We start from the raw sequence: 21317 nt of genomic DNA, 5'->3' as shown, positions 1-21317 counted from the left end.
ATTTCTTTTAATGTGCAAAGTGGACACACTTTATTTTGATGAACACTTCAATCCATATTGTATACAGGACACATAGGAGATTCCTTTTCTGTTCAATCTGCATATGACATGCAGTTGTCACATTGTTTAAACCCCGTTTGGATGTTTACTGTATGCAGCTATGTTGAATGGTGTGCCTGTTTAATAAAAATTTGTTCAAAATGACATTATTTTTATATTTCAGGTTTTTGTGAAGCATTATAAAGGTCTTATTTGCAAAGACAAAATTGTAATTGAAAAAAACAACACTTAAGAAGTGTTAAAAGTGAACTTGTTAAAGTATGGGTGTTAAAATAGGTGAGTTAAAAGCTAACTAATGTGTGGAATTCAGCGATTTTAAGTGTTTGCTGCATCACATGAAAGACTTTGAAAAATGTTGTTGGCAAAACACTGGTGTAGATTTTTTACTTTTAACAGGAAAGCACGCTAACCGGGGCGTATGCTAGCCCAGGTTCCACTGTAACTTCAATCTTGTAATATCACACACGTCAGTCCTTGGTAGCACGGTGCTATACACTGGTAGGCGTTCCTAACAGAATATGACCTTATTGACTGACGGGGATTGGTTTCATTTCGTGCAGCGGTAGTTATGCATACGCCTTATAACATGCACGGGCGATTAAAAAACACATTTCCTGGGCTCTATGTAAGCATGCGCTGATTTTATAGATAATGTACACATCATTCTATAGCTAATATATCACTATTTTGATGAATGGATGCGTTACAATAAATGTCAATGCCATCTACTGTACGGGGTTGTAACTACAAGTTACACGGGCAGTCCTGTTATAATATGTTTGTGAGCAAGGGATAAGAATGCAAAATAAAAAAAAAACAACTAATGTCAAAGTCCTTTTTTTCCAGTTGGTAGTAGCTTTGTGTGTATGAGTTGTGGGAAGTGTCATATGTTGTTTTGGTATGCTATTCCGTGTGTTTTTTGGTTTCCTCTGGACTTTGGACGAATTAGTAGATGTGTCCCTTGGATTTTTTTTGGAGAATATATCTTGTTTTTTTTGGACAATTAAAAAAAACCAAATAACTGGCTGTGGGTAGTACTGTATATCCAAATAGCCATACAAGCTGTACACTGACTACTCTTATGTATATCCAAGTTGAACTTCTACAGGTATTGTCCCTAGATAAGACAATAAAATGGTTGCTGAAGTGCGAGGGTTGTACTCACTTTTGTGACATACTGTAAACATACTGTTTAAATGACCGTATGGGGAAGATCTTTATGTTTGTTAAGGAACGATTAGATACGATTAGAATGTGCAGTTGTTGGCTTTATATTTTTCAGTTCACAGTGAGGACGCAGTTATACGTTGATGGTGTATAGACAATGTACATGTATAATAGTCATGTTGAATACATGGAAATTAAAAGGTATGGTGTATGTCTGCGTTTCAAGTACTCACACGAATGCAGAACCTTGATTTTCTCCTCTGCCTCTGACAGTCTGTCAGCCAAACTAACACCAGCATTCTCCTCCTCCCTAAGAGAGAAAAACTGTCAGTAGTGCACAGTATCACTTTAGCTGCCATACGCAACTCCACGCCTTGAAATATGTTAATCCCAGGGCAGCTCCACTGAAGTGCAGGGTTTACAGACAAATAGAAATATACGAGTGCTGCTCGAGCATTTTAAAAGAACAATCATTTCATTACACGTTTATTTGTAATTCGGTATGGAACTGGTGATGCACTTGAGCTTCTCTGGTATAAGGGATCAAAAGCTCACTTGGAATACAAAAAGACATTCCACTTATTCTCTTAGAGTTCCCAATCATTACACGAAGATATGAAAAATACCACGATTAAAAAAAAAAGGCTCCACAGACTACATTCAATTTGGTAAAACAGTGTATTTTAACCTTAATGCAGTCTTATTATTAAATGACTCAATTATAAATTAATGTCATCCAAAGGTTTTTGGTTTCAGTCAAAGTGAAGCCTGTGGGCCATTTTCGGCCGGCAAGCCAGTTTTTATTGGCTCATGGCATATTCTAAAAATAAAATGAATTCAATATTAATCAGCTATATTATTAAATATTTTCGTTGTCACCTATCACACAAAGCATTGTTCTCATAGCTTAGCATAAATTGATCTACAGTAATTTGGACTGTTTTATCATCTTGTTATTTTTTATTTGTATTGAATTTGATTAAATTGCATTTAACTTAATTTTATGTTTTAATTATTATTATGTTTTAACCCGTCCTGTTCTGCAGTTTAGTCATACAGTACGGGTGAACTGTATTTTTATTTAGCATCGTTACCGTACAAAATGTACCAAAGGGGTCCCCCCAGCATCCTTCAATTTTTCCTGTATGTGACTCTTGCTGGAAAAAGTTTGGACACCCGTGATTTAGGACGTGATTGACATTTTTAAGGATGAGACGTTTTGTGCCAATCAGAGAAAGACATTCATCATCATCATCATTTCTCTCACCCTTGTCCTTCAGTTTGGTCCTGGTAGATCTCCTGTGGAGAGCCTGGGGCTCCTGGAGCTGGCGTGCTGTTGGGGGTCATGTGGGAAGCTGGAGGTGGGGTAGACCCTAACGGGTCCCCCGTCTCCGCTGGGTGTGCAGCACCGTTGTTAGTGGGCTCTGTGGGGAAGGAAATGTAGATACTATGAACCATACAGTGCACGGTCATGTAAATATTCCCCTGCTCCTGTGTTGCCATTGTTACTTGTTAATGCTTACTGTACGCCACTAAATCAGCAATGTAACGATGACTACCCTCTGAGTGTTTGTCTTCATGAGCTATACATCATTGTTTCCCAACCCTTATTGAGCCCAGGCACATACTTTACATTAGAATAATCTTCTGGCGCACCACCAAGAAAAATGTACAGTGGACTCCCGCACTTTCAGCATTCACGGCCCCATATTCACAATTTTTTTTTTTTTCACGCCGTGTATTTCAGGTGGCATGTGCCACATACAAAGCCCACAATGTTACATATTGATGTCGTTATGCTTCACTGATAATGTTGAGATGCAAACATTTTACTTATTAGCGTCATTAATCCGCTGCAGAAGGTCCAACTCTAACCAAAACGGACGCTAACCGAATACATTTTCCAAGAAAAAATAATGCAAATCCAATTAATATATTCCAGAAATCCACAAAATACATTTTTATAGTTTCACGATTATAGTTTTACATGCAGATAATAATTCTAAATGCATATAAATGGGCCGCACGGTGGTCTAGTGGTTAGCATGTTGGCCAACACAGTAACAGTCTGGAGATCGGGAAGACCTGGGTTCGATTCTCCCTTGGGCATCTCTGTGTGGAGTTTGCATGTTCTCCGCGTGCGTGTGTGGGTTTTCTCCGGGTACTCCGGTTTCCTCCCACATTCCAAAAACATGCATGTTAGGTTAATTGGAGACTCTAAATGGTCCATAGGTATGAATGTGAGTGTGAATGGTTGTTTGTCTATATGTGTCCTGCAATTGGCTGGCGACCAGTCCAGGGTGTACCCCGCCTGTCGCCCGAAGTTAGCTGGGATAGGCTCCAGCATACCGCCGTGACCCTAATGAGGATGAAGTGGTATAGAAAATGGAATAAATAAATGGATACAAATGATGAATGAAAGGAACAAATTAACATTTAAGACGTGATTATGGCCAAAGACACGATGTGGCAGCCAGATCAGCACGGACACCACCTTCGTGTTTTGCAATGAGTTATTTCGTGAATTCTGTTTTTGGCATTGCTCACGGCTGCAAAAAACCCCAAAATGGAGCCAAAGAAAACTGCAAGTCCCAGCATTTTACTAAAGAAGGTGAGCAATACTGAATTTAAGAAAAACCTCATACCAAAATATGAAGGTGGCGTCTGTGCTCACCTCGCTGCCACATCGTGTTTTTGTCAATAATCACATCTTCAATCAAGGTGAAAGTAACTTCAAATGTTAATTTATCCCTTTCATTCGCCATTTTGGTGCATTTCTATTTGTTTTATGCATGTAGAACTATAATTGTAAAACTATAAAAATGTGTTTTGTCTTAAAATTTTTGAGACTTGTGGCGTAACTGTTAGTTAGCAAAGAACTACAGATTCAACAGCTGATGGAAGACCTGTTCCTGTTTCCATGTATGAGCAAGCTGCTAACAAGGATGTTTTGTGATAAAATACAATACGGACTCATGCAGTGTATTATTAATACGACAAGATGCGCGGCAACAGACGTTTGTATACTGTATAACGTCTACACCGTGACTCCAATTCTATCTGTTCATTCATCATGTTACATTATGATTCATTAGACGTGAGTACTTCTTGAGTACTTGAGTACTACTTTTGTACTGCATTTAATAAGCTGAAAAGAGATGAGGAGGTTTGGGAGTCACTTAAAAATTGGGGCCCGGCTTAAAACGTATTATAAAGTCTGTGATACTCAGATACTTCAGTTGGCTAGCCTAATTTGAGTTTGACAGTGTCATTGTAAAGTGTACATAATTTTTTAGGTTTTAATTAGGTTTTCAGACGTGATAAGGTTTACTATGTTGGCAAAAAGCAAACAGTATTTCATTAATAATAATTAAAAAGAAAAAAAAAGCAATGATTACTTTTTGAGAGTAACTGATCTTTGGAAGATGTATCCTATAAAAATGAGTACACAAAGAAGCAGCACCACATGTTTTTGTCCTGACCTGTCTTTTCAAGGCACTCCAGGTGTTTCTTCCAGTGAACACTGATCTCTCGTACCAGGGCCTCACTGTCCGGGGCTGAACTCTGAAGCTGCTGCAGCCTTTCCCCCAGGGTGTGTGAGGCCTCCAGTACAGGAGCCGGATCTGTGAAAACACACACAAACTTGTATTGAGAAAACTGCAAAGATTTGCATTTTTTTGTAGGGTGCTTTCACACTTGTAGTCCAGTACTCTGGTCCGGCAAAAAAAAAAAAGATACTTGGTGGTCACTTTAGTGTGGTCTGGTTTGCGTTCACATGTATTTTTGTGAGCAGACCAAATCATTGTGACAGCTGCACTTTGGCTGGTATGTGACGTGTAGATTGTCGGACAACCTAACGCAGGGGTAGGGAACCTATGGCTCGGGAGCCAGATGTGGCTCTTCTGGTGGTTGCATCTGGCTCTCTGACGTTAACACAATAATATTTTTTCTGTTGTAATTTTATTTGACAGAAATCACAGTGTTAAAAATAACATTCAAAATATAAAACATCTTTATTCACTTTAATCCATCCATCCATGTTCTATCGCAAGCACAGAAGTCACATTAATGGTAAGAAGTATTTCACAGTATTTATTATTGGTTAGCTTCAATATAACAACGTTATTAAAAAGACTAAATTCAGAGACTTATTATAATCTAAAATTGTTGGTCATGCTTCATAATGCACACATTTAGTTGTATTGTCAGTTGTTGTTAGTTGTACATGGCTCTCACGGAAATACATTTTAAAATATGTGGCTTTCTTGGCTCTCTTAGCAAAAAAGGTTCCCGACCCCTGACCTAACGTATCCAAAACATGCAGTTTTCCAGGTCACACGCACTCGGAGGACTCCTTTTTATGGCAGATTTTTTAAATACCGAGATGTAAGGAAGACGTCAAAAAGGTTCCTGGAGGTGTGCTGCAAAAAGAAGCCGTTTCTGACGATTTCACCAAACTGTAATGAGCAACACGACCAATTTGTTGAAAATATCCAGGTGTGCGACTACTGACGAGACCACTTGATAGATGGGTCTTGGTCCCCGTTTGGTCCGGTCCTTTTTGTCCTGGATTGCATTCACACTTACAAACCTTACTTGCAGAGCAAACGGACACTGTTTTAACCGGACCAAAAATGACAAGTGTAAATGCACCCTAAAACGGGGTCAAACTGGGGTCCGGGGTCTCCCAGGGGTGTCCACATTTTTTTTTCCCCAATAGATTTTAAGTTAGTTAAGTTATTATTAAAAAGGTTAAAAAGTGTGTGAATAGGAAGCACTAGGCCAATAAAATAATAGCCAATAACTCTCACTTACAGTACATTAGGGTTAGTGAAGTTAAAACTTTGACTTGACTGCTCACTTCGCTGGGGACATACATGTGACATGCTGAGGTTCATGGCTGGTGAGTCACTCCTTTGGAGTTTAAAAAAAATGTTAATACAGGTTGCTCATTAAGAGAATGATACTTTGTTGTAAAAGTCTAATCACCTGCTGGTGAGCTTGAGTATATAATCCTCCACTTTGACAGTCAAATTCATTCACTCATTCAGCAGAGCATAAAAATATCTTGCACTTGACTTGCTGCTCTACAAGCTGTCAAAAAAAGGCTTTTCCTCTCTTTGGAAGGACGCCAGTAACAAGCACCTTCCAGCTCACACACTCCCCCACAGGATAAGATGAGTACTGCAGGGCATCCACAAATGACATTTTGGTGTATTTTATTGTCCAATTAGAAAATATAATGATGTTACACTTATATTAAAGACATTACACAGGCTGTAGAACATCATGGTGTATAATAAATGTTTCTGCAACATTATATTATTGGTGACATGCTGACAAACAGAAACTGGCTGATCCAACTGGTAGGCAGGGTTTGCACACTAAGCCGAGATGGTCAAAGCGGCTAAGCTTAGAAAATATAAGGACAGTTATATGGTGTTTGGTTTTATTGACAACAAGGACGGAAGGCCAACATGTGTCATGTGTCTTCAGGTGCTTGCAAATGAATGCATGAAGGTAAGACTTAATTTACAATGCTACAATATTCACTCTTCTGACAGCCATTTTAGTAAGAGGGAGAAGTAATAAAACCTACAGAGTATCCCTGCACATTTGCGAGTGAGCATTCACCGCCCCGCAAATTCGTAGATTTTTGGTCCAGAAATAATTGCTGTATTTTTATCTTTGTGCCAAAAATAGGCCGATTTTTCCCACAGAACTGACATCTCATTCACCTTAAGTCAATAACCTATAAATACGTGATAATACCGTTAAAATGTACAGCATATACATACACCACTGTTAGAAAGCCCATTGTTACATGTTTTTGTCTTCATGCTTGACTGATAATGTTAAATATGTTCAAGTTGAACCAATGAAGTATGCTTTAAACTAGGGTTGTTACCGATAACTCGATGCGACCCGATATCCAGTTTGATGAAGGAACGATTCCGGTGCGCTGGTGGAAGCCTCCTGTATCAATAAGAATGAGCCATAAATCTTGTGGAGACAATCACCTGGTATCCCGAGAGAAGCAATCGGTTGACAGAGTCTCTTAGACAACACGAGAGCCTGGGCTGCCGGCTTAAGGGTTGTCACGCTTGCCAAGACAAAAATGGGTGTAAGAAGTAGTATAGAAGTCTTTGGATTTTACAAGAAGGGTGCAAAACTTGAAAAGCCAGACCAAAAAAGGTGAATATGGTAACTTTTTTGCTTTGTAACTTGTTTACTTAACTGTTACCTATCTGGAGTGTTGAAAACACAATCATGCTTAGTCTGAAATGTTGCATGTTGTTATGACATTATTATTGTATTATAGTATTATTGTCATTATTATGACATGTAAGAGTACCAGATTGTTTACTTTTCCAAACTAAGAGTGTATTATTGATTGGACTGAAGGCTAAGACTTCTGTTTTTTCATTGTTATATTTTACATCGACAGATTGATGTTACAGCATGCTTGGGGATATGATGTGCTCTTTTACACATCCGAAAATACTGTAAGAATGACACTTTCATATAATCGGCATCTTTATTTTATGATGTAAGATTAGGCCAACAAACATTAACCGTAGAATCCAATCGAATCATATCAAATCGCTCCGTTTTTGAAATATATATATCGGGGGGTTTTTTAATCGTATCGTAACCTGTGTATCCAGATTCGAATCTAATCGTCTATCACTAAGAGATTTACATCCCTACTTTAAACTGGCTTGAAAACAAAGTGGGTTCATTTGAACTGTTCCAGGCTTGTTCGTGTTCATTTCCTACAAACCTTTACAAGATTTGTTGCTTGAAAATTGTAATTTGTTTAAGTTCATTTATACAAAAGTATAAAGAGAGTATTTGGAATGAAATGATTGAACCATACAGTACATACAGTAGATTATCGCTATTTGCGGAGGTTCCCTTCCAAGACCACCTGCGAATGGCAAAAAAAACGCAGGTAACCATTACGCCCATGTGTCTATTTTTGAGACACGGTTCGTGTATAGGTACTTACCACTAACACGGCTATTTGCTGGATTTGTCTGAGAAAGCTATGCAGTCATCCCTCGCCACGTCGTGCTTCAAATTTCACGGCTTCACGCTATCATGGTTTTTCAAAAAATATATTAATTAATAAATCATGCTGTTTTGTGATTCAATACGGCCTATTTTAAGTTTTAAAAAAGCATATTTAAGCAAATGTTACATATTTTGACTAAGCTAAGCATTTTCAAGCATAAAAATGCCATAATAACTAAAATACAAATATAAGGCATTCAGAAGACGTATTCAAAGACGTCGTAGCATTCTACATCAGTCACTAGGTGTCAGTAATGTTACTGTAATGTTCGGTGAGACACACAGGCCCCTGACTTGATCGTCAAAAAACATGCTTGTATTGCAGATTTGAATGATTTCCCAACAGGCACAATAATCCCTAATACAAACCCTAATAAAAACACGGGCTACTGTTGCGGCCATAACCCACTGCAAGATGAAACTCAACTCTAAACCCCTGACAAAGGGCCACACTTTTACTTTTCTAGAAAAAAAAGCAATATGGCTGTCTCATACAGCAAAGTTTTCTTTGGCAGACTCGTCTACTGAGACTTATTTCCAAAGAGTGACTCTTATACTTTGTAAAATGTGCAGGCTGGACCAAAGGCTAAAAGTGGGCGGATGCTTTAGATCTAATGAGTATTCTCTTTGCTTATTAATCATAAAGCAGGCAAAGATACAAAGTGACAGTCTTAAGAGCCAAATATACACCTAAACAAAGTGTAGAAAAAGTCTGCTGCTGAAAAGGTTGTAAAAAGAGAAAGAAAAAAAACCCTGGATTCTTTAGCACAACAGAGGAGCTATTTTGCAATGCATGCGTGGCAGCACTGGGCCCATGGGGCCAACTAGGAGGCTGCTTCTCAGCTAACAAGTCTCCTCTGTATCATTTGATCATTTAAATTATTATGCCAGGAATTCTCAGGAGGCAGCTCAGCACTCCACATCACACGGCTGTTTTTAATCTTTGCCTTCCCTTTCTTCCCCTCCCGAAAAGTTCAACAGCTCAGAGAGAGAGTTGTGTACCTGCCTGCTGAACACCAAAGGAGGTGACTTCTAGTGTCAAAGCACAGAGAAGGAAGCTCAGGGGAGCTCCTTGACAAGGGGGGGCGAGATGAGGAGCCACGCTTACACGTGCACGCCCTTAAAAACTCTAAAAGACGAGGAAAATCGCTGCTTAGCTCCACAAACTTTTCTCTGGCAGCTTTCATCTTGTGTGTGGAAGGATATCTGAGAGCTTCTAGTGTGGGCACGGACTGCGGTGGTGACATGTCGTAAGAACCACGGAACCAAAGATGGCATCAACAACAACAAGCGGCAAACTTCTGCGGCGTGCAATTTGTTGAAATCCTGGCTATGCGTTGCAGCGCCTTTTATCCGCTTTTTCATCAGACAAACATTTTGCACCATTTAATTGATCAAGCTATTTTTTCCCAGGACCGTTTACAGTCAAACATTGTCTGCATTCACTGTTGCACCAAGTGTGAAGATATTGCATCAGTCACAAGGGACATCACTGTTAAGGGAAAAACCTCGTCTAAGACAAACAGGATGACTTGAAGCGGCGCTATTCCATCGACCTACTGTCACAGAAAAAGCACTTTATCAGCCTCTTTCCACATAGCCTTTCAACTTTTAGTCATCAAAGGACTAAGATTATAGTACGGGCTATCCACCGACAAGAATCATCAATCAGCGGCACGTCAAATTTAAAGCAAAGGGATATAAACCTAAGTCTGTACACAAAATTAACCCAGTCAAAGTAGACCGGGTGAGATCCTTTCAAAGGGTTGAGCGATCCAAACTTCCTGTGGGGGTCAGCCAATACCTTTGTAAAAAGCAGTTACTAATTGATGTCAATTATAAGCAACTGTGCCTTAAATGGTGAATCCTCCACATTAAAACCAGGAAGAGGAAGTGCATAGCTTGCATTTCCACGAATGAACAACACCAAGCATTGTGTCAATTGGCCAATCCCGACCAAAAGGTGTGCCACGGGAAATTACCCAATTTCACATTATTGGTCCAAAGTTATATACAGTATTTACTACCAGTGCTTGGCTAATTACTTTTAAAAAACAATTACGGTAGTTATTAGTTACTGTTCCCCAAAATTCATTGAATTAGCAAGGGAATTGCTCTTCCTTAAAAGTAATTAGATACCAGTGAAAGTCATTATTGTTGAAATGCTCCATATTGGCTCTCTCACCGATATACCGATATCGTCCAGCCCTTCATATCTGATTCCCATATCAACCGATACCAATATTGACAGCAGCACTGCCCTGAAAATAATGCCATGTAATGAACATATGATGCTTCTTTTACGATGCATTTCACAAATAAAGACTGTGAAAAATAAGACAAATACTGAAATATGCACGGTAAGTTATAGAAAAAGTGCCATATTTATTTTAACATAATATGCCCTCCTACTATCAACAGCAACAATACAATTTGGAAAGCTGCACATTCCTATGTGGCACAAACATCCATATAAGACCAAAGTAAAGTACTGTAAAGGCTATTCCTTTTCTTTACATTCTCTTCCTGATTCTTGGGACCACTTAGCTATCAGAGAAGTAGTCAGTGATCACACAATTTGAAAGGTTTTCAATTTGTGAGGAGGTAGCTCACCTGGAGGCAGCTCTGGGAAATGGAAGCAAGCAACATCAGCTTCATGAGAAGAGCTACATATCATGTGCTCCCATACCCATAAACACTTCACCAGTGGTGTGGCGAGGACCCAACCTGCGCCCTCTGCCCAAACCCAGCGACTCTCAAAGGCATCTTGACCAGTTGTAGGACCAGCCTCACACAAGGCCGCTACACCAGGAGGCACAATGAGATCCTCAAGAGTCTGGCAGCAGCCCTTGAGAGCAAGAGGAACACCATCAACTCCTTGGCCCTGAGAGCTACCAATTCCATCTCTCTGCCACCATTCATTGGAGAGGGACAGAAACAGCCTAACCACCCCTCTACCAAACCAGAAGTTGGACAGTTAGCCATGGTCCGGGATTGGAAAATGGTAGGTGATATTGCCAAGCAACTAACCCCAGAGATTGCAACCAGACTTGGTGGTATAGTCCCCTTCACTAAAGATGGTCAACATCATAGAGTCCCATTGGAGGATTCCACCCAAGAGGCCTATGAACGAAAGGAACTGCGCTACACAGACCTTGCACAACAACGAGGATGGAAGGCCAGGGTCTATCCAGCTAAAATAGGATTCAGAGTGTTTTGTGGCTTCCATCAGGCTTTGGCATTCATGGACAGGCTCTGTGACAGACAATAAGATCAGCCAGTGGCTATGGATCAAGCGCAAGGACCTTTGCCGGTTTCAAAGTAGAGGGGGACACAGGGGGACTCAGATGCCGATGAGCTCTCTGGAGGTGTCGTGGGCCTATCATCAAAACACCGATGAAGGGGGGTGCCCACCTGATGACCCCAATGTTTGAAACCCACCACCCTTGGACGCCCCAAAGATAGGGCGTGGGAGGAAGGGATGAGGTTGAGCGACGAGCCGGTCTGGCGGGGCAGTGTTTGGTCCCAGGTCAGGATCTAATACAATGAGTGAAATGACATACTATTGGCTATTGCTGCAGGGTTTTTTTTTTTTTTTTACAGTACCACTTCCTGTGTAGTAGTACTGAGCAATGGCGACTGCAGCGACATCGAGATGGTTGATATAGATATCAGTGCATAATTACGTGACACATTTCACTGCCGGAAAGAGCGGTATAACGTTCAAAATAGTAATTAATTACATAACCCGTTAGTAATGCCGGCATTACTAGCAACACTACGAATAATGTATCTTTGCTCATTTGTATATGCCAGCAATGTATAGTGACAAGTCTTCCTCTAAATAGCACACGGTACATACAAAATTAACCTGTTGGCATTCATACTATACAGTATACTGTAATTAATATGGCACACTAGGTGGTGGGCTGGGAGATTTGTCTAATGGAACATATGTGCCTTGATGGAAACACTGATGTAGATCATGTTTGTCTACGTTCTTAAATAAATGGGTCTTTTTAAAAATTCAACCCTTATCTTAATTATGGACTATTGCATGTCTGATTTGAGGGCATCATTAGTGACGCGTGAAATAAATCATTTTAAATAGGATTTCACTTAATTTTAAAGCAGCAGTAACAAGACCTTTAATGAATAACTGACTTTAAAGGACAAAAAAATGCAACATACTACTTAAATTTTACTACTACTTTTACTTTCAAGGGAATTTGTGGGTGGACTGTGGTTCTTAGTTTATTTGAACATGAAGGTTACAATGGAATACATTTCAGGAATCATCCTTTCTCAGTTCCACATGTCCAAAAGGAGTAGGAAGAAGCAAAGCTTATTTAATCCTACCCCCCATCCGTTCCACATCTAGTACAGTACATATTGTTCACTTCCAGCATTCAATATCATATTTTATATAATAATCAGTGTAATAATAAATAACAGTAAAAAAAAAAAAAAACAAGCAAGACAGAACAATCATTGTGATGACCAAGACTCTTGTGCCTTGTGTTTAGCAAACATCAACTGCTTGTATTATTTTTTGAATTTGCTAATCTCGGTACATTGTTTGAGTTCCTTTTCTCTTTGAGACAGTTGTTGAAGGTTGGCAGTGACAGACGTAGTTGTCAAAAACTGAATAGTCTTTCTGAAAAATGTGCAAAATTGTGTACAAAAAGGTGATTTGCTGTGGACAACTGTACAATGAAACCGGTAGCAAATGAAAATCAAATTTTCCTCTATTGTAGTTGTTTATACTATTTCATTTATTCCACCTGCCTTACTTTTAATATAATGGCTCAGTGAGAAATAACTGCTATCATTATGACGTTTCCATGACGTTTCCTGCTTGTTCTCCAAACCTCATTATAAATAATTATTCATTTCATATCAACTTTCATAAAATGTAGTTGTAATTATACAAATAAAATGCAAAACTGTGAGATCTGAAAATATAAACATTTAAAAATAATAATTTATATTATACAAAATACAATTAAATTTTTTGGCAAATATGTCCCATCCTGGGCCGCACGATGGTCTAGTGGTTAGCACGTTGGCCAATACAGTAACAGCCTGGAGATCGGGAAGACCTGGGTTCAATTCTCCCTTGGGCATTCTGTGTTTTCTCCGGGTACTCCGGTTTCCTCTCACATTCCAAAAACATGCATGTTAGGTTAATTGGAGGCTCTAAATTGTCCATAGGTATGAATGTGAGTGTGAATGGTTGTCTGTCTATATGTGCCCTGCCATTGGCTGGCGACCAGTCCGACCAGCCCCAAGTCAGCTGGGATAGGCTCCAGCATGCCCCGGAGAAGCAGTATAGAAAATGGATGGATGGATGGATCCTTGTAGTAAGGCTGTACAAAAAGAAATAGAACTAGTTACAGTGCGATGGAAGAACACGCAACGAGGAAGGGCAATGTCACTTTTGTTCTTTTTTCCCTCCATTATGTCTCCCAAACTCTTGTAACGGCAATGCATCAAAGAAAATGAAAGTGAAAATGAAAAGTGATGTGAACTTGCACTAAGAAATATTCAGAAAATCAACATTGGCTGCAGGCCCCCGTTCAAGCCGCTTAAACGCTGCGACCATCATGAAGATAGTATTCTTGAACATATGATCTTCTCCTACGAAACGGACAGTGATAACTCAGTAGTGTGGCGGTCTCATTATTGAGACTTCCTTACCCAATAAGCCTGCCTCTCTCCCTTCCTTGCAGCACCCCTTCCAGTGTGGAAGACAACTACAGGGACAAACGTAAGGGGTTTTTCCCTTTTTTATGACAGTTTCATTCAATTCTTCTTCTTTCTTCAGTCTGTGTACAGTGTGAGTGACGTAGGAGTTCATTTAGGTTCCGAATGGACTTGGCCAGCACGTTTGGTTTGGTTTGGTTTAGTTTATTTGAACATGAAGGTTACAATGGAATACATCTCGTGAATCATTTTTTGACAGTTCCACATGTCCAAAAGGAGTAGGAAGAAGCAAAGCTTATTTAATCCTACCCCCCATCCATTCTACATCTAGTACAGTACATGTAGTTCACTTCCTGGATTCCATGTCATGTTTTCAGTGATAGTCAGGATAACACATAATAGATAACGGTGAGATAACCGTCCCCCCAAAAAAAGAGAGAACATTCATAATAATGATAATATGATGACAATACTAAATAAATAAATAAATAAATAAGAACAAAGCTTTTTTTTTTTTTTTTTTTTTTAAACACAACAAAGAAAATTATTAAAAAAAAATAAATACATAAATAGAAATAAATAAATAACAAATAAAATTTAATTAAATAAATAAAAAATAAAATAAAATAAAATAAAATAGAAAATAAATAAATAAATAAATAAAATAGAATAACAAACCTGACAGAACAATCAGGACTCTTCTGCCTTGTATTTGGCAAACATCAACTGCTTGTATTGTTTTTTGAATTTGCTCATCTCTGTACATTGTTTGAGTTCTTTACTCAATCCGTTCCATAATTTAATTCCACACACGGAAATGCTATGGGTTTTCAGCGTTGTTCTCGCATATAAATGTTTTAGGTTTAATTTTCCTCTAAGATCATATTTCTCCTCTCTGATTGAGAAATACTTGATTAGATTTTTGGGTAACGAGTTATTATTAACTTTATACATTATTCTAGCGGTTTGAAAGTGTACTAAATCTGCGAATTTTAATATCTGTGATTTTAAAAATAAAGGGTTTGTATGTTCTCTATACTTGGCATTATGAATTATCCTCACAGATCTTTTTTGCAGTACAGTGAGTGAGTGAAGATTACTTTTGTAGTTATTTCCCCATATCTCCACACAATACGTTAGATATGGTAATACTAAGGAACAGTACAGAGTGTGGAGTGATTTTTGATCAAGAAGATATTTTGCTTTATTCAATATAGAGATATTTCTCGCCACCTTTTGCTGTATATATTTAATATGAGATTTCCAACTCATTTTTTCATCTATTATAACCCCAAGGAATTTATATTCTTCCACTTTTTCAATATCCGTTCCATTAATTTGTATTTGGTCGTACGTGTCCTTTCTACTATTACCAAATAGCATTATTTTAGTTTTACTTAAATTCAGAGATAATCTATTCTTGTCAAACCATGACTTTAATATGACCATTTCATCCTTGACCTTTTTAATGAGTTCTTGTGTGCTTTCACCAGAACAGAAAGCAGTGGTATCATCGGCGAATAAGACCAATTTTAAGTTGTTAGTTACTTTGCAAATGTCGTTAATGTACAAGTTAAACAGTTTTGGTCCCAGTATGGACCCCTGTGGTACTCCACACGTATTGTGTAGACTCCCAGATGTATATTCTCCTAGCTTTACAAATTGTTTCCTCTTTGCTAGGTAGCTTTTAACCCAATTTAAGACTAAACCTCTAATTCCGTACCTTTCTAATTTTGAAATTAAAATAGTGTGATTAATTGTATCGAAGGCTTTTGTCAGATCCATGAATACTGCAGCTGCGCATCTTCTGTTGTCTATGGCAGTAGTGATTTCCTCCGTGATTTCCATCAGTGCCATAGAAGTTGAAATGTTGGCTCTGTAACCATATTGACTACTTGCCAATAATTCATTCTTATTAATAAATTTGTCCAACCTATTATTAAATAGCTTCTCCACAATTTTCGAGAATTGTGGTAACAAGGAAACTGGTCGATAATTTGTAAATTGGTGTTTGTCTCCTTTTTTGAAAATTGGAACCACCTTGGCTGTTTTCATTTTGCTTGGAAATATTCCAGTCTGAAATGATAAGTTACTAATATATGTTAACGGGTCTGCGATCTCATTGATGACCCTTTTAATTGTTTCCATTTCGATTCCATGACAATCAGTTGATGTTTTTGCCTTAAAATGGTTAACAATGTCAGTGATCTCCTTTTTGGTTACAGCAGTGAGAAACATAGAATTAAGATTCCTATCGATAATATCAATCCCTTCATCAATTGTGTCTTGTTTTGGAATTTCCTCTTCCAGTTTTTGTCCAATATTTACAAAATATTCATTTAACATTTCAGCTACCGCATTCATGTCATTCCTGTAAGTGTTTCCAACCATGAAATAGGGAGGATAGTCTGCTTTCTTAACGTTGTTCTTTATAATACTATTTAAGATGCCCCAAGTTGCTCTCATGTTATTTTTGTTCTTATTTAGTACGTGACTATAATATTCCCTCTTACACACTCTCAAGATAGTTGTCAACTTGTTTTTGTATGTCTTATACTTTTGTTCTGCTTCTTTAGTCTGTTGAATGATAAATGTCCTGTATAATGTGTTCTTCTTCTTACAGGCGTTTTTTAGTCCTTTTGTCATCCATGGCTGCTGGTTTTTCTTTTGCTTCTTGGGCTTTTCTTGCCAGGGACAGTTCTTATCGTAGAGCTCCATATAAGTACCAAGGAAGCTGTCATATGCCTCGTCCACATCTGTTGCACTGTAGACACTCTCCCAACTTTGTTCTTCTAGACCTATCTTGAAGGCACGGATGTTGTCCTCTGTACGCAATCTTTGAAAAGTCTTTTTTGCCTCCGCCTGTTTTTTCTTATAATGTTCATTGTAGATTGTAAACACTGGAAGATGATCACTGATGTCACTAATTAGCAGGCCACTGATGGTGTTGTTATCAAAGTCATTGGTGAATATATTATCGATGAGGGTGGCACAGTGGTCTGTTATTCTACTTGGTCTAATGATTTTAGGATATAAACTCAAGCTATACATTGTATCTATAAAGTCATCTGTTTCCTTGCACTTGTGTGAGTTCAAGAGGTCAATATTGAAGTCTCCACATATGAAAATAGTTTTCTGACCTATGTCTGTAAACGTTGTCTTAATCCAATCCTCAAACATTCCAATCTTTGACTTTGGAGTTCTGTACACACAACTTATTAACACATTTTTGCTTTTTTCTTTACAGATTTCAATTGTTATACATTCTAAAATGTTATCAATGACAAATGACATATTCTTTACCATTTTGTAGTTCAAATGTTTGTCCACGTATAAGGCCACACCTCCTCCATTTGCTTTGTTCCTGTTTGCACACGTCATTTCATATCCTTCCAGCTCGAAGTCCATTCCTTTGTTAGCATTAATCCAAGTTTCTGAGATTGCTATAACTTTGAAAGGTTCTTTGAATTGATTCAAATATTGTTTAATATTAGTAAAGTTTGCGTTCAAGCTTCTGCTGTTTATGTGTATGATGGATAACTTGTCGTCGTTGATGAAACTGTTGTTGTATTGCTCCTCCGTATAATAACGGCAGTCGTTTGTAATGTGAGAGAAAAAATTTGAGTCTGGATCAATATCTTTTTCCATATCCAATTGTTTGTGATCTGTAAAGTGAAAAGTGTCCAATTGTAGATCTTCTTGTAGCATATTAAAGCTGTTTTCCTCCATGTTGGGAGACCTCAATATCTTTCTAGGTCCTTGATGTCTTTGACAGCAAGAACTCTGGCCTCTGGTCCTCCATTTGCTTTGATGAAGATTTTGCAGTTTGCACTCCATGTTCCTTGAATCTTTCCTTGCTTCCTCAGATCACGTGCTTTCTTCGCAATCTCAGCGTTGCGCTTGGTCAGGTGGTCATTCATGTAGACATTTGTTCCTTTCAGCTTCTTTCCCTGTTTCAGCAGGGCAACCTTGTATTTCCTGTTGGTGAATTTGACGATGATGACGGGTGTAGTGCGGTTCCTCCCATACAGTGGGATGCAAGTATCAATAGATTGGATGTCTACATCCACCTCCTTCGATTGCAAAAAATCAACAACTTGTTGCTCTGTTGAGGCGACATCCCTTTCGTCTGGTTCTTCAGTATTCGCCACTGCTCTGGCATAGGACCTTGGTTTAATTCGAAGTCCCGTCACGACCACGTCATTCATTCGTGTGTTCTGATCCATATCATCTATGGTGTTTTTCAGCTTCTCAATGATTTTATCCTTTTCTTCACGTTCTTTTTTGAGAGTGGCTCCCAGTGCATCATAACTTTCCTGTAATTTTTTATTCTCCGCTCTCAGACCTTGCATTTCTCTTTGTATGGCGTTGGTAGTCTCTATCAAACTGTAAATTAGTTGATGCAGGGAGTTGGAATTCTCCACAAGTTGCTGCATCTGTTTTCCATAATCCTCCATGGTTTTCGCCATAGTATACTCACTCTTTTCCATTGAACTTCTTTCTTGCTTGTTTGCGCGGTGTTTAACCTTCTGCAAGGCTGTCGCTGTTGCTTTGTCTATATTTCCACTCAGGTGTGTCAACTGGTTAACTGTGTCATCCTTGTAAGGTCTCGGCGGCGGTTGTGGTAATAGGTGAGCACCTCCAGTTGTCTCAGGAATCTGTTCAACATCCGTATATATGACTGAATCTGGAGTACTTCGACCAGAACTACTAGAGCCACCGCTTGTTGCGCTTCTTCTCCCTCGAGCCTTTGACATTGTTACTGTTGCTAGGTAACGCCGTCAGTTAGCCGTTGACTTGTGGTGCAATGCCTTCGGTGAATAATCTTCGTTATAACGGCGAGTTTATCTCTCACCAGTATCTCACCAAAGTCCCACCAGTCCTCGTGGGCCGAAAAAGCTGCACAGGAAAACTCCAAATGTTATCCTGTTATTGAAATCAGGCTTCAAACCGCGGCTAGCATGATAGCTTGCTTGTAACGGCTGTCGGCTCCACCTGATTGTCTCTTTTGGTGAGTTTAGTCCACTCGCGGGTCCAAGTTGAGGCAGAAGTCTCAGCACTCACTTGCAGAGTTGTAATCACAAGTTGTGATCACGAACTGTATTCACCAAGGTCGCAAAAGTTTAAAACTCCGGTAATAGTGGACGGAGCTTTTCCGTGAGCGTCCTTTCCGTACAACAGGAAGTGACGCGTAGAGGAAGTAGGGTATCAGAGTGGTTGCAAGTGTGTCATACTTATGGAGCAAGTGATTTGTGACAACCACGTGGTTGCCGCTCGCCCTCCGTCGGTAGCTTTTAGATTGTGAGTGTGGCGTGTGACTCGTGTGTGCTAGTTGCGCTTCATGTACGGCTGTCGTACGTTTCATTCACTGGTGACGTATGTGTGTGGGCATTGTACAAGGCTGGTGCAGCCCACTCACTTCGATTGCAAGATGGGCGTTCTGGCTTCCTACGGCACCTACGGCTATTGTGACCGGGGGAACCAGAGTGTACAGCGGGAAGAGCCGCCTGCCGTGGACGGGCAAGGCGCATTAATGTTGGATACACTACGTGAGCAGCCGCCATGCATCCACGGAGGTCGGGGAAACCAGAGTGTACAGCTGTAGGATTCACCCGCCACGGGAGGAGCTGCTGCCGTGGCTGGGCAATGTACACAATCTACTTTTAAACTTGCGACACACGCAAGGGTCACGCACTCCTCCTCTGCTTTAGCCTTGCGACCTGGCTGCGTGCAAGGTTTTCCCGCGTGTGCGCAGAAAATAATTTGCATCCCATTTTTCTTCTTAGTGGCTTTGCGTCCTGTCTGCGGGTTTGAAAATCCATGTGAGCCACCTGCGTGTCTCTTGTGATTTTCTCCATTTTTGCACGTCGGGATGTAAGGCCTGCTTAACCTACCGAAGGTAACCTAGCCAAAAATATTCTTTGCTTAAAACTGTACAAACTGCCATTGTAGAGATAAAATCAAACAAAAGTAGAACCAAAAAACTGTAAAAATTGGAAAAATACAGCATCACATATATATATGAAAATGACAATGCACAGCCTTTGACTTTAGAGTATATGGAAAGTCAGAGGAAGCAGGTCAGGCATTGCCTCACTTGTTCTGACGGAAAAAAAAGAGTAATAACATAAAATAAATATTAATATTAGTCACGTGAACTGCATTATAAATGCATTTTCTGCATTCCAGTAATTTTTTACATTTTCTTGAGTAAAAATTGCTGAATTTGCACATTTCCTTATCAAATAAAGGGAAGAAACCTAAGATGAGGCCACCGTGAGTGCCACTTTTCAGCTTACTGTCTGAGTGCACACTGAGTTGGAGCATGGCGCCTGCAAGTTTGTGTTTGTCATGCAGTCGGCAATAATATAATATTGCAGAAACATTTATTATACGTCATGACTTGCTACAGCCTGTGGAATGTCTTTAATGTAAGCGTGACATCATTATTCTTGCTAATAAGACAATAAAATACACACAAATGCTGTACGGGAGGCACTTGCAGCACCGATGCATGAGCTGGAAGGTGCTTGTCACTGCCACCCTTTTTGTGAGGAAAAGCCAGCTTTTGTTTGTTTGTTTATTTTTTTTTACTTTTCTGAAATACACAAACAGCAGTGCAGGCTAGAGGTAGATTTAAAAACAAGTCAAATGCAGAATATTTGGATGCTTTGCTAAAACGAGTGGTTGGATTTGACTGCCGAGATGGAGGATTATATACCAAAATATATATAAACAAAATGAATTATTTTCTTTTCTTTTTTTGGTTTAATGAGCAACCTATATTGACATAAAAACACTCCAAAGGAGTCAGTACCTCTGCAGCCATGAACCTCACCGCACGCCACTGGTATGTGGCCCTCGGTGGAAAAATTTTGGATGCCTCTGACCCGACTCATGATAAATTCCAAAGTTGTGGGTTGTCTTTCTTGAAAAACTTACTTTGAAGCTCAGATTGCTGCTCATTTTCTATGTAATTACTGTAAAGTAGTATAGTAGCAATATTGTAGCCTGTCTAGGAAAGACATTTCTGCATTGTTACTCGTTTTAATTATGCTTTTGTACAATTTCAGTTGTTTAATCACTAATGAGGCTGCCGTGTTGTAGTTGCTTCCCTATGGTCACTGAGTTATTGTCTCTAGGCGATTGCATTGTTAAAGCGGAAGGTGGTGCTAGCAGAGTCTGTCAGAGGCTGCATAGTCCTGTAACCTCCGGGTGGCATTGAAGCGGTTTGTGCAAAGATACTGTTGTATGGGTCTAGGTGGGTGGGTGGGGGGATCCAGGGTTTTGTGTGGAAAGACTAGCAG

General features: G+C 39.3%; 1 protein-coding gene across 7 annotated transcripts in view; it reads right to left on the bottom strand.

Moving 5' to 3' along the window:
* The window catches only part of cux2b (cut-like homeobox 2b), a 177639-nt gene that overhangs the window by 32664 nt on the left and 123658 nt on the right, over positions 1-21317 (bottom strand). For all 7 annotated transcript variants that reach the window (XM_054773970.1, XM_054773967.1, XM_054773969.1 and 4 more), the window contains 3 exons: positions 4710-4850; positions 2495-2651; positions 1461-1537 (listed from right to left, as the gene is read on the bottom strand). In XM_054773970.1, the coding sequence (XP_054629945.1) occupies positions 1461-1537; positions 2495-2651; positions 4710-4850 (375 nt within the window). The remainder of the gene's footprint in view (positions 1-1460; positions 1538-2494; positions 2652-4709; positions 4851-21317) is intronic.

This window comes from Dunckerocampus dactyliophorus, chromosome 4 (assembly GCF_027744805.1).
Source record: "Dunckerocampus dactyliophorus isolate RoL2022-P2 chromosome 4, RoL_Ddac_1.1, whole genome shotgun sequence".
NCBI classification, from domain to species: Eukaryota; Metazoa; Chordata; class Actinopteri; order Syngnathiformes; family Syngnathidae; genus Dunckerocampus; species Dunckerocampus dactyliophorus.
The sequence above is the reverse complement of the archived record's forward strand: the minus strand, read 5'-3'. Positions and strand labels throughout refer to the sequence as shown.